Raw genomic sequence first — 14,369 nt, 5'->3', positions numbered from 1 at the left:
GGGCTCGTTGCTAAACTCCTATTTAGCAAGCAGTAAACTAACGTTACGGTTTAGCATTCAGCTAAAATTGGCTATCATTTTTTTCTCCATTATTGTCCATTGTAGCCACAGTAGTGGCTGTTAAACAAATGTTACAGAGTTTTAGTTTCACTTTAAAGGAGTTAATCTGTCATGAAACTGCATCCAACAGCTAAATCGTGTAACACTTATACGTCGATGTAAATATTAGAGTGTAGTTTTACAGCTCAATAAAGGAGTGGGCTATTTACATTGCACAGACACTTGAATAATGCAATTTAAACATCAAAGCAAGTCAAATAAACCAAGTACCACTGACAGCAACAGCAAGTAATCCTCTTGTTTCTATATTAGTATTATTATATTCATTTTAAGCAGTTCCTGATTTAAAAAGAGGCAGATTGAATTCAATCAGAGGCTCTTTTCCACAAATTACCCACTCAGCAATACAGGAAGCATCAGGATCCAACATCAACATTATCCCATCGATAATAAGCGCAATTGAGTTCCCCTCCACACAAAGGGGAGTGTTTTTGTGATTCATTACCAATGTCATGTTTGACCTGTAATAAAGTGCACATTTTTCCATTAATGATGAATCATCTGCGGGCTGCAGGAATAACTGTACTTGTGGTAATCCAAAACAATGCTGAATTCGGATGCCATCAAAAATCCAGCTGTGTACTGTCCATCCATTTCTGTTAATGTCCTTATTTTTGATGTGTTAAATCAGGCACCACGCAGGTCTCTGAAGCCTTTAAGATGGTGGAAATAGTTTGGATCTGCATCCACCAATCCAACTGAAAGGATCTTGGCCAATAAATGCACATCTTCTTCTGTCAAATCCTTCTGTTGAAAAGATGAATGTAAAATATACCACCTCAATTATCCCAAATGATTCCAGCATTTTACTTTGGATGGTTACTCACTTTCTTGTTGCTGGCAGATGTTTCAGATAGTTGCAGTTTTTGAGGTTTAATTCCCTGTCAAAGGAAATAATTCATCATTGCCGAGAATCACACTTTACTTCCTTCTTCCTTATACTGGTCACTTCCTCTAGCAGCGGTGGTGCTGTTTTTGTCTTTTAAATTCTTTATCTGAATTACATTTTTAAACAGAAAATCATACACAAGAGAAACTCACCTGTTTGAGTCCTTTTGAAAAGCACATTATGATGAAGATAAGGCCAACAACGACCTGAGCATGTTAGAAGAAAACACTGGTCAACATAACACAAGCTACAGTTAACAGTCGACAAAAGCGTTGATTAGTTGACATGAAGTAATTAAGATAATGTAAAATGATGTTTTTACTTACTCCCAGCAAGTGCAACATGTCTATTCCTCTTGGTTCTGTCCTCTTTGTGCGCTGATTTGTAACTTATGTGAGTGAAATAAGTTCCTGCTGCTGTGAGACATCGGACCAGAGTGCGTAAGTTGCAAAGGAAAACCCCATGAAGAACCAGCAATACAGGATCAACTGGATTTTAACAAGCGCCTGTTTTTACAATTGAAAGATGTTAATCATGAGACACGAGTGCTGCTACGCAAGCGCCTGCGTAGAATGAACCATTGTTATGGAAGGAGGGTTATTGTTGCCTTTCAGTGTTAACGCAGTTTGAAATTTAGACTATCTGTCACCTGCGTAAAGCAATAAAAGAAAGGAGTTACGACTATGATCTATCATTTCAAATTGAATGCACCACTGTGAAAAACTTGGAAAAGATGAGATGAATCACCATCTTTCACCACTACCTAACCTACTTTGGAAGTGTATTGATCGAAAGGAACAATGTATTGCAGTTTTTTGCTAATTTATTCATCATATATACTGCCATCAAATAATCCAAATGAACCCCTTTGTGTGGCGGCTGTCCACGAATACTTTTATGGCAAGTGCTATGAAGAACACAAGTACATTTACTCATGTAAGTAAAGTTGTGAAGTATTTGTACTTAAGTTGAGTACTTTTATTTGATTTCACTTTGTACTTTTACTCCAGAAGAAAGGAATATCGTACTTCTTTGCTCCACTACATTTTTCTGACTGCTGTAGATACTTTGATTTTTCTTCCAAAATGTAGGTTTGTAAAATAGACTAAAACAAAACATATTGTTATGAACCACCTAACAGTATAGAACATATTTCAATCTAGCTCCTCCTGGACCTACTACAACATTAATGTGTGAACACATCAGTGTAAACAATCCAACATATATTTAATGATACTGTTACATTCTCCAGGGCCATATTCCAGCATTTATTTTAATACATGAAGTACAATTTTGATGATATTTCTGTACATTTACTTTTAGGATTTTCAAGACTTTTACTTGTATTGGATTTTTTTTTTATTGTAGTATTGCTATACTATTACCGGTAGTTAGTTTTGTTTTTATTGTTGTTCTGTGGCATCACCAAATACAAGCTATTTTAGATATGATTTGCCAGCGAAGCTAGTTAATATAATCGTGCTTAAGACACTTCATGTGATTACTTTTTTCACAAAAAATAAGTGCACCAGTGAGAGACTGAGTTTATGTGTATAAAGTCCAACAGAGGGAGACAAATGAGGTCCAGCAGAGAAGTTCCAGATCCTTCTAATGACTCCATAAGCTCATGAGGTTAGCACAATTTGAATACAATAAAAATAATTTGAATATTGTATATAATAAATAAGAATTTTTGAACAAGTATAATCTCATCTCATATATTATAATTCTAGTGTTTCTGTAGTACATATTTTACTTTACTATTCTTTTGATTCCTTTATATAAGCCTCTTGGAATATATTCGTAAATTGTAGAATAGTTTTCCATATTAAATTGTCTTTTTTTCCATGGGCATTGATATATTATGTCTTTCAATGATAGTTGATAAGAATATGAGCAACCTTCCCACGCGCATGTACACTTATTGCACTTTCACCATTCCTTTTAGTTTCACACAACCTGCACACAACCGTACACATGTGTTGTATACATAACTGCATCTAATATGTAGGCTAGCGAAGGCAATACATTCATTCACGTACATGTACAAGCGGCACGGATACGCATGCGCGTGAGCGCCCCATCTAGAACATTGTGGATGCATCGCGACATTTAGCGTAAACTTCCGGTGAAATGAGTTTGCCTTCATATTAAAAGGCAACACATTTACACATTTACACTTCAGCAACACCAACCTTTGAAATGAAGGTGACTGGATAATCCTGACAGTATTCTCGGTTTCTAGTGAAACTGTAAATCGCAGCTGCACTTTTTTTTTTACGCCGTGCCACCATGTTACTACAAAATAAGTTTTACTTCTGACAGAAGAAACGGACATTCAGAGTCTAGTGCAGCTGACTTTTTGGGCTTCTTTAACAGCCCCGTGCAGCAGTTGTTGACAGACACTGCAGGGGAGGGATTGGGCAGGAATAACCACAACTCGCTTGCTGTTGGCCGCTGAAAGTGTGCTTGTCTGCGTTTTTAACAGTCGGATCAGCAGCTGGCTGGACGACAATACTACTGTCAGATCTGGCGGGTTTGGTAAGATTTGGTATTTGGTTTTAACGTTGTAGAAACGTTATAACGAGTTAGACCTGATGTTCACTTGTTTACAACTTCCACAAGACGTAAGGGATTCATATATATTTGAATTGCTCTATTTATGAATACTGTCTGCTTACTAAATTAACTCACCTCACGTACATTATGTTGAGACTTACGTTAACTTGCTAACATTAACGTTTCAGCCATAGTATGATTACAGCACTGTTGGAGAAAAGCTACGCTAAATCAATGTCACCACGTTGTTTTATGGTAAAACGAACGTCAAGAGGCATGCTGTTTTCATTGCTCCTGTCAGAGACTGTATCAGAACAAGAATAATAGCGTTACTTCCGTTTTGAACATTACAAATATATGCATACATCGCTAAGTCTCAGAAGAAAAATGGTTATTGGATTCATCATTACTTTGCACTTTTAGTTGTGGGTAAAATGTTCTTTCAATAAGTAGTACGTTTTCTTAACATGTTTAGACGTGCACTTTTAATTTGGAATTCTATTCGGCCAAAACGGAAGTCGTTCTTCGGTAATTTAGCTAACCTAACGTAACCGAACATTTAACTGTAGCTTACTTGGCTAATCTGTTTACATGTTACCCGTACAGCTACGAGCTCGTTTTGGTATCGTGTGTTGTATCATTCAATCCTAAAGACAGCTAGCAGCTAGACAAGACAGCTAGCCACTCGCACGCGAGTGTTCTATGTGTGTTAGCGATAATGTTAGTTATCCATAACGTTATTCTGCTAACGTTACCTTGCTAGGTGATACCAGCTGAAGTGTATCTTGCAACCAAAACTATGGGTGTCTGAACGTGCTCTGTAAGGTTACATTAGCCGAGGTGTCTCTCTCGTCTTTGCAGAGACGGTGATCCTGCTGGCTCGTGTAGCCAAAGGGGAGAGCTACGATGCTGTGCTGGGGAAATGCTTCCTACGGACAGTTAGGCTTGGGTGGGATTGATGAAGAGATTGTGGTTGAGCCACGAAAATGTGAATTCTTTCACGGGAAGCAAGTGTGCGATTTGGGGTGTGGCCACAGACACACAGCCTTCCTGCTGGAGGACGGGACAGTGTACACCTGTGGCTGCAATGACCTCGGGCAGCTGGGGCATGAGAAGTCCAGAAAGAAACCAGGTTGGTGGTGTGTGTTTGTATATATGTATATGTACAAGATATGTACATATATGTATATGTACAAACACTTTGTGAAATCATTAGTCACGTTTCTCTTTGTCTTTTACTAGAACAGGTTGTGGCCCTGGATGCACAGATCATACTGGCAGTGTCATGTGGAGAGTCCCATACACTTGCCCTGAATGACAAAGGGCTGGTGTTCTCATGGGGTCTGGGCTCAGATGGGCAGTTGGGCCTACAAAACTTTGAAGAATGTGCTCGTGTGCCTCGGTAAATTCAGAAACTGATGTATCATCTTAACTGATTGGCCTAAAACCCTTATATATATTTATATTTATTTCTCTCTCTCTCTCTATATATATATTTTTTTATTTTTTTTTATTTTACAACACACTATTTGCTCATGCTTTCTTGTGTAATGACACATTAAAATGTGTATAAACATGTTTATCTAAATATCAAAGTAACTTACCTAATTACATTCTAGTGAACATGATGAGATTTATTTAAACTTGTGAAGTGATAAAAAAAAATAGAAAAACACGCAATGCTATTTTCCCCCCAGAAATATCAAGAGTTTGTCAGATGTACAAATTGCTCAGGTAGCCTGTGGGTATTGGCATTCCCATGCACTTTCAAGAGGTGAGGATGGTTTGTACCCACAAAATGCACATTTATTCATTCAGCTTATTATATTTTCTAACATATTTAGACATTCTATGTTGTGATTATTTCTTGCCATAGGGGGCCAAGTCTTCTCCTGGGGCCAGAATCGATACGGACAACTTGGGCTAGGAATGAATGGACAGAGCATTTCCGCGCCCCAGATGATTCAGTCTCTGCAGGGCATTCCTTTTGCTCAGATATCAGCAGGTGGTGCTCACAGCTTTGCTCTCACTCTCTCAGGAGCAGTGTTCGGTTGGGGGCGCAACAAGTTTGGTCAGCTGGGTCTCAATGACTGCAATGGTGGGTGGTCAAAACCCTAAACTACTCCTACTACTACTTATGAGCATTCAAGCCCTCAAGTCAGACTAACTGTCAGAAGGTCTGTTTCAGATCGTTTTTTCCCAGCCCTGCTGAAGTCCCTGAGATCACAGAGAGTGATTTACATCTCCTGTGGAGAAGATCACACAGCAGCACTCACCAAGTTAAGTTACAGCATTTTTGGTGATTTGATAAACCTGCGGTGGTATGTTTTTGCTGTCTGTGAACATGTTGGCCTTGCCGTACTCTTGTTCTTGGTAGGAACAGGAAGAACTTGTTTATGGTTTTCACAGGAAGGAGGTGTGTTCACATTTGGAGCAGGAGGATACGGACAGCTTGGACACAACTCCACAAACCACGAAATCAACCCCAGGAAAGTGTTTGAGCTCATGGGAAATGTAGTCACGCAGATTTCATGTGGAAGGTAAAATTGATGACGTGTATTGCCATCAATGTACATACTGTAATATTGAGTAATTAGTGTAAAAGGAAAATGGCTACACTTGAATTTCATTGAAATGCCATAAAAGAACTAAACATTTTTCAAATCACTGTGCCATTAAAAGGCAGCACACCCTGGCTTTCACACCCTCCTGTGGAAAGATGGACTCGTTTGGGCTTGCTGGCAACGGGCAGCTTGGTATTCGCTCCACTTGCAACAGAAAAAGCCCTGCCACTGTCAAAGGCCCCTGGGGGGCCTCCAAGGATCCAGGTGAGACGCTGTAACTACAGCTGCATTGAGTATTTTCTGAGGAGTGAAAGGCAGATCGGAACAACAAAACTCACATCAGCAAAGGATTTACAGTCGGGGCCAAAAGTATTTGGACTGTGACGCAATTAAACATTTTTGCCTCTTTACACGACTCCAATGGGTTTGAAATGAGGCAGTTAATAAGTGGTTGATTGTAGTCTTTCTGCTTTAATTTAATGGATATAACAAAAACATGACATTATAATTATGGTCCTGACTGTATTATACTAACTAGCTTATGAAGCTGTTATGGCAGAAATGTTTTATTTTACTCCTGGTTTGAGTCACTCTATGACTTTCTTCGTCAGCCACTCATTAAGTTTATTCGCTCTGTTCAGGCAGATCATGTATTGTATTATCAGCCCATGTCTGTAGACAGGTGAGACACACAGACACTCAACCATATAGACTGGACAACCACAACAAGGATCCCAAAGCTGCACAAAGCTACAGGATTGGTTGTTGATTCTCAGTGGGATCTGTGACTGTAGCAACACATTCCAATTCATGTTAATATCACAAATCTGAAGGATCCTTCAGATCTTGTATTTCTACGCTCTCTCTCTCTTTGTCTCTCCTTCTGTCTCCGTGTGTCTCTCTCTTTTTATATACATATATATTTAGACAGGTCATCCCAACCTCCTCATCTATCCATACATTTATTTCTTGCTGCCATTACTCAACATTGCAGACTCTGAGCCGTGCTGTTATGTCAAGAGGATTCATGCCGGAGGAGACCAGAGCTTTGCTCATTATTGCACTTCCAATGTAAGTTGTCATGCAAACAAATCCTTTGGATACATTTCAAGAAGTGTGTCTCTTAACATGTGATAAAAGTATTTCTCTGCCCCGGATTTGATACTTGGGACTTTTTTTTTTTTGAACCACCATTCTAGGGAATATGTTGGTCTTGTAACTTTTACCTTTTTTTTTCGTAGAAACTCCAGAACATGGATGATGCGAGGATACAAGATCCCCACAGAAAGATTTGCACCTTGAATGAGGATATCATACACAAGTGGTGTAACTACTCACCAGGAAGACTCCCACTAGAAATCTCAAAGTAAGGTCCTCTCCTCACAAGAACCCGGGCTGACCACGTGTTACTGTTACTTTAAGTTCATTGTCGATATGTTTTTTACAAGTTGTCATGATTCTGTAAGTTATTTCTGGAGATTTTCTTGTGAAAAGTTGTCACACTAATTACTTTTCTTCTATGATTCCTTTAGTGAGATTGAGCTTCTGTTCTCCTCAGCGAGCTGCCTCAATGGATCCTTTCTGTCAATGAGGTAATCCCCTTTTTTTTAGACAAAGTGCTTATTCTACAGTCTGGTCTAAACATCTTAATTATTATCAAATCCAATGCTTTTTTTCTTCACATGTTTAATCTTTCTGATTCAGATACTATTTACAACTGATATACTGTAAGTCTAAATAATAAAAAAAAAATCCGTAGCACATGTTGGGCTGTGCTCATTTCATTTGAGTTGGTATGTGCTCGTCATTATCAATTTAGATGACGAAATATTGTGTCAAGATATCTCGATAAATAATTTCATTGAAAAATGATGAATGCTCATTGAAAGTGTGTTTTGACTTTGTGCTAGCCAGTTTGCGAACAGCTGGGAGATGACTGCTGCCAGAGCTAAGTTACTCGGTCTTATGTACCCGATGTAATGCAGTCCAGTACGATAGTCCTGCGATTCATCCATTCTTATGCTTATTAGATAATATTATATGTATTATCTAACTTCTTAATTTACAGTGTTGATCCAACTCTATGGTTTGGTGTCCTGTATCTTAACATTATGTTTCTAATATTCAGTCTCCCTCTTGTAAGTGAGTGGGGGTATTTGACGTTTTGTACAGCTACCGATACCAATAGATCTGTCTCTCTTACACAGTCATCCAGATCACTACAGCACCAGCAGTAAATGCTCAGGGGTGGATGTGAACATGGCTCGCGTCCTGCTGCACAGAGTGATCCGACAAGATCACCATGAGATCGCTCAGCAGGTCAGTGGTCTCTACAAATATCCCGTTGTTGGTGCATCCGCGTCGCTGTTCTTCCACTAGTTTATTAATTGTACTAATGTTGCACTGTACTGATTATTTGTTTGCTTGTAAGTGACAAGTACAGAGAAACATTGACAATTGCAGATGCAGAGTCCGATGTACTGTAAATGAGTGCATACAGCCAAAGTTCATTTCCAATACCAGTCCCTTGATGGGCATTGATAGTTTAAGTAATCTTTCAAATTTCATGTTACACTTTAAAATGTTAAAATCACGACATATGATTATCAAAAAAGAGCTATCATCACAGCTCACAGACAAAGGAAACAAACAAACATCATTGAACATCATTCTCTTTATTATACCCTGGGCATAGGTCAAAGGTGAAGAGCTATATTACTCTGGCTCCCACACTTAGAAAGCATTACTGTATTTCATAATAAAAGACCACTGAACAAGACTTCATTGTAATCATGTCTTATTTTCACAATTACGTCGAATCACACGTGTGCTTGCCCAGTCTGTTGTAAGACAGTAGTAGCATAATACAGTTTAAGAAACTTTAATTCACTTATTTATTTTGTTTTGACAGCAGAGTGCAACCTGAAGTTTGTACATACAGGCCTTCTTTTGAGGGCACTGCCCATGTTGGCGCCCTGGGGACTTTGTTCCACTGTTCTCCTCACTTCAACACCCCTGGTACCGAACATAAATCAATCATTCTTACTGACTTGATCCGACTCGGCCATTAGCACCCTGCATCCCCTGAGTATGTCATTGTTGCACACCTGAACACTGTTTCATAAACAGTGTTTATGATGTAAGCATTGAGTCAGGGCATTAATCAATTAGGGGTTATCACATTAATCGTAAACTCTACAACCAGATTCCGCATATGAATGCAGAAGGCAAAAGGACAAGATTTTGGCATCGAACGTGTAATGGTTTAGGTTTATTGTCCGAGTAGTATTGACCAATCACGAAATGCAATCTGGGAACCCACTGGGTATTGTCTGACAGGGATTTCGCTTTTTATTGTTTTTAAAATTAGCTTGTAAACGGGCTTCTTGTAAAATTATCCGGACGTACACGTCGTCTCTTAAATTCAAAGCCAGTTGCCAATCGGCCGCCGCACAAATAGCAGAGCACGGAAAAGGAAGTCTTGGCCCGGATATCTGCTGACTACACCAAAACGCCAGAAAATTAGCCCCTTGCCCCCAGAGGCGTATCCGTCGTCAGACCGATAGCTACTGGGTTCCAAGGTTGCATTAATCATAACAGACCTTTATGCTTTAATCTGTCTCCCTCAGATTGCTGCCAGTCTGGAAAAGAACCTAATACCCAAACTAAGCAACTCTCCTCCAGACATTGAAGCCCTGAGAGTCTACCTCACTCTTCCAGAATGCCCTCTCTTCGGGGACCGAAATAATTACGTGACCATCGCGATCCCGTTCGCCAAATCCCTCCTCAGTCTGAAAGAGGCTCCACTGAAGGTCCTAGGTAGGACGAAGAATGTGTTTTTTTCATGCTTCATGCCACACACGATCCAACAATTTCTGCTAGTCATATTTTCTTCACAGCATGTTTGGTCTTGTATTTGCGCCAGGAAACTGGTGGTCGACATTTGAGCCCCCAGTCTTCCAGCGGCTGGTTGAGTTGTACAAGGAAGTGGTGGTGTATCTGCTTCAGATGCACAAGATGGGCATTCCTTCGGTAGAGCAGAGAATTTTCACCTGTTTCCTGGACACGTCCCTCCGACTCCTGGAGATCCTGCACATGGTGAGAAATGACAAAAAAAATAAACGCATGGATCTGTGTTACAACAGCTGTCGCATTCACATCCTACAGTACCTGGAAGAAGTGTTGATGACAAACATTTTGCTGTGGTTTCAGGTGAGTGAGAGAGCAGGACACATCATTCAGTACGATAAATTCTACATCCATGAGTTGGATGACCTGATCGACATCAGGAATGACTACGTCACATGGATTCAGAGGCAGATGTACCCATTGGTGAGTCTACTGCTGATGTCACGCAATTACATTTCTCTGTGTTTAGGCATTTGTATGAACCATTTGTTCCTGCCCCCTTTATCCCCAGGGTCATGATGGTGTGGTGACTCTCTGCAGGTATCCCTTTGTGTTTGATGCCCAAGCAAAGACCACACTGCTACAGACTGATGCTGTCATACAGATGCAGGTAATAAGGAGCTGAATCCACTGCACTGTTGAATCTTTGAAACATATAAATGTTTTTCACTCATGCATCATCCCCTTGTTATATCGATAGATGGCAGTGGACCAGGCACAGATGCAAAACTTCAGTTCCATGTTCCTGCCAGCGGTTGAGTCTGTCAACCCGTGCCTCATCCTCATCGTTCGGAGAGAAAATATTGTTGGAGACACCATGGAAGTCCTCAGGAAGTCAAAGAATGTTGACTACAAGAAACCACTCAAGGTAAAAGCTGCTATAATCGAGATTGTCCATTAACAACGGAGCAAATGATTGCAGTGTATGTGAAAGGTGTTGCTCATAGTGACGAACCCGTAGAAAATTGCTCTGTAGTTCCCCTCAGTGCTTTAGCGTCTTTCAGCTTGTTGTTTTGGTTTGGTATGATGGCAGCAGGCAGCTGCTTCCAGCGAAAAAGCAAGCTCTAAAACCCATTGTACACGAGCCGCCCAGCACCATCCAGCAAACAGAGAAGGTTAGCAACTAGCTGGTGGACATAGTGGAGCATTTAGCCGGGAGTTGGTGGAGACCAAAGCGGTTATTGGGCTACCAAAAGGTACTGCTGTTGCTCTAATGTTTGCGACATTCATGGCAGGTGATCTTCGTGGGAGAAGAGGCAGTCGATGCAGGAGGCGTGAGAAAGGAGTTCTTCCTCCTGATAATGAAAGAGCTGCTGGATCCAAAATACGGCATGTTTCGTTACCACGAGGACTCCAGGCTCATCTGGTTTTCAAACAAGGTACTTCCTGTATTAATAACCTTTTGTATGCTCATGCAGCCGAAATATCCCGAGCTGTAAAGTGAGTGTGTGCCTAATGATAGCAGTAACTGAAGTAGTTTTCGTATTATAAATTGGTACATTCCAAATCCTGTTTACAGTCGTTACGCTTGTTTTTTTGTTAGTACTTGATAATATGCACAACGTATCGGCATACGTTTTTTTTAATGCGTTCCTATTTTTGTTTAGCTGTGTATATAAATGAATGTATGAGACACATTGAGTGTGCCCTCTAACAAAAGGTGTGACGGTTCTTTACAGACCTTTGAGGACATTGACTTGTTCAACCTCATCGGGGTGATCTGTGGTCTGGCCATCTACAATCTCACGATAGTGGAACTCAACTTCCCCGTGGCCCTTTACAAGAAGCTCCTGAAGAGGAAGCCGACACTAGATGACCTGAAAGAGCTAATGCCAGATGTGGGAAGGTCAGATCAAGGAACAGTCATCTGAGGTTCCCATTTAACATGTTTTAAGAATGTCAGTTTACCATGGTAACTTATTAACTGCATCCAATGTTGCAATTATATTACCACACAGAGTGTTGATTGAAAGAGTTCACCTAATGTCTGTTTAAGAAAATACTGTAAAATGTGTCTATTTCTGTGTCCTCATAAACTAGGAGTCTGCAGCACTTACTGGACTACACAGAAGACGACCTGGATGAAACCTTCTGCTTGAACTTCACAGTAAGATGATTGACGGACAGCAGTCTCATCACGTGTAACATGAATAGTTGTGATTTCCGAACACTGCCTACATTTTCAGATCACAGAGGAGAACTATGGTGCCACGGAGGTCTTGGAACTAGTACGGAACGGCGAAGACATCCCGGTCAATAAATCAAACCGGTACAATTTTCTCGATTGTCCTGATAACCTGCAGCAGATATTTCTTTCAGAATCAGCTTCCTTATTATTTGCATTACTCTTTCTGTTTTAGAAATCTAGCCATATTGTTGTCATGCCACTTTATTTTACATGTAACGTGTTTAAAATCACTTTACTCTTATATTAATGAATTCCCCCCTGTAGGCAGGACTTTGTCTACGCATACGTAGACTATGTGTTCAACACATCAGTGGCCCCGCTGTTTGAGTGCTTCTACGCTGGCTTCCACAAGGTGTGCGGTGGAAAAGTTCTAGCGCTGTTCCAGCCAAATGAACTGCAAGCCATGGTCATTGGCAACACCAACTATGACTGGACGGAGCTCGAAAAGGTCTTGTTTCATGTTATGATCACTCATTTTGTGGACTTTGTAATGTAATCTTTTGAAAGTGGATAATTTGATGAATTTGAAACATACATTGAGTATTACAAAACTGGTCGGTTGTCATTTTAAAAAGTTACAATAACTTGTATCTCACCCTTCAGAGTACTGAATACAAAGGGGAGTACTGGGCGGACCATCCCACCATCAGGCTCTTCTGGGAGGTGTTCCACATTCTTCCTTTAGAGAAGAAAAAGCAATTTCTCTGTAAGTGCTGCCCACCATGTATAGAACATATCACAAAAGCTGTGGTTTTGGCAACCTGAGTTTACTCATGTGTTTTGTTGGAAACTAATCCACCTTCATTCTGCAATTTTAAAATGATTATTCAAGTGTATTTCAGTTGTCTTGTACTGTGAAATACAGCTGGAAATGTGAAGCGTCTCTTGCCTCAACAGTGTTCCTCACAGGAAGTGACCGCATACCCATTTTGGGCATGAAAAGCCTGAAGCTGGTGATCCAGCCCACCAGGGGAGGGGAGCAATACTTGCCTGTGGCCCACACCTGCTTCAACCTGCTGGACCTACCCAAGTACAGGAGTCTGGAAACACTCCGTGAGAAGCTTCTACAGGCTATAGATCACAATCAAGGCTTTAATCTTGCCTGATGGAACACAGAAATGCCTATTACTCCATGTCCAGACTGTTGAGGGCGACCATATCCCCAAATGTTTTCATTTTCGCAGCCTGAATTCTGCTGTAAGAATTGGACACTGGGTGGAAAGAGGAGGCCGCATGGCACTAAAACTGATTAAGAGTCTGATGTCTAGACTGTCACAGGTAATCCTGACTTTGATTTCCCAGCTTTTTTTTCCTCCCATGCCATTACAGTATTTGATGCTCTACTCCAAGTCGATTGACATTTGATATTGCTCTTGTAGATATATTCTTGTTTGGAATATGACGAGTATGATGAGGCAAACTACTGGTATATAGAGTACAGGGTATGCATACAGCAACACTTAACACCTGTAAAATAGACTGGCATGCAGTAGCACTACCTTTCTGAAGCTTATGATGTAATGCAATAGTGAGATGTTTCCATCGTGTCTGCTGTGGTGGAAAAATACACTGTGGCCTCAAAATGACCAGATTTTAAATCAACACCTCTCTGACCGGGTCTCAACAAAAATGGAACATTTTAAGCTCCACTGTGGTAGTAGTTGCTGCATGGCTACTGCAGTGAATAGTGTATTTTACAGGAGTTTATGATGTTGTGTCCATCCCGTGTATTACACGTTTGAACCCAGACAATGTACACTAACTGCCTTTATGTTTGACATAAGTTCTGTTGTGACATTTGATTGAGAGCAGTTTGAACCGTTTGCTTTTAGATCCTGAGTGGATTTTCTTGGCTGTCAGCCTTAAATGATCCACAAATAAAAACAAAGTGCAGCCACTGAAAGACATGCGAGTTACTTTGGGGATAAAATACTGTCTTGTTGAAGTTATTTTTAAGTATAGTCTCCTGGATTACAGGTTTATTGCAACATTGTAGCTTTGGGAATTCTGGCTAAAAATGTATTATCATGATCACTGATATTTAAGTATTTCCAGCGTTCCATTGAATGACATGTCAATGAGATTAGTACCACTAAAAGTAGTCCAGTTTAGCTTAAATAATTGAACTCGCCCTTTGTCA

The 14,369-nt window shown here is 40.3% G+C and overlaps 1 protein-coding gene and 1 long non-coding RNA gene across 6 annotated transcripts; one reads left to right on the top strand and one right to left on the bottom strand.

Moving 5' to 3' along the window:
• Positions 1–740: 740 nt before the first annotated feature.
• Positions 741–1,510, bottom strand: LOC306785783. The gene is made up of 4 exons (XR_013772445.1): positions 1,336–1,510; positions 1,162–1,215; positions 948–1,001; positions 741–867 (listed from the first exon to the last, which is right to left on the bottom strand). It is a non-coding gene; the product is annotated as an uncharacterized lncRNA (long non-coding RNA).
• Positions 1,511–3,420: 1,910 nt separating this feature from the next.
• herc4 (HECT and RLD domain containing E3 ubiquitin protein ligase 4) lies at positions 3,421–14,147 on the top strand. 5 transcript variants are annotated; one of them, XM_079280793.1, is made up of 24 exons: positions 3,421–3,550; positions 4,430–4,700; positions 4,811–4,970; positions 5,266–5,351; positions 5,445–5,666; positions 5,757–5,848; positions 5,978–6,108; positions 6,251–6,396; positions 7,127–7,203; positions 7,374–7,498; positions 7,665–7,724; positions 8,340–8,451; positions 9,762–9,951; positions 10,058–10,230; positions 10,345–10,464; positions 10,553–10,651; positions 10,742–10,909; positions 11,277–11,420; positions 11,721–11,887; positions 12,082–12,148; positions 12,228–12,310; positions 12,494–12,677; positions 12,833–12,935; positions 13,127–14,147. In XM_079280793.1, exons 2-24 carry the CDS (start codon positions 4,475–4,477, stop codon positions 13,333–13,335), a joined length of 3,144 nt encoding a protein of 1,047 aa, XP_079136919.1. In that variant the 5' UTR covers positions 3,421–3,550; positions 4,430–4,474; the 3' UTR covers positions 13,336–14,147. The 5 variants fall into 5 exon arrangements, 4 of the variants coding, with proteins under 4 accessions (XP_079136919.1, XP_079136920.1, XP_079136918.1 ...); XM_079280794.1 differs by having other exon boundaries at positions 5,757–5,852; positions 5,982–6,108; XM_079280792.1 differs by having other exon boundaries at positions 5,266–5,342; positions 5,757–6,108.
• The last annotated feature ends 222 nt before the right edge of the window (positions 14,148–14,369 follow it).

Source organism: Melanostigma gelatinosum, assembly GCF_949748355.1.
Source record: "Melanostigma gelatinosum genome assembly, chromosome: 12".
NCBI classification, from domain to species: Eukaryota; Metazoa; Chordata; class Actinopteri; order Perciformes; family Zoarcidae; genus Melanostigma; species Melanostigma gelatinosum.
Note: the sequence above shows the minus strand (reverse complement) of the source record. Positions and strands in the feature narration are given on the sequence as shown.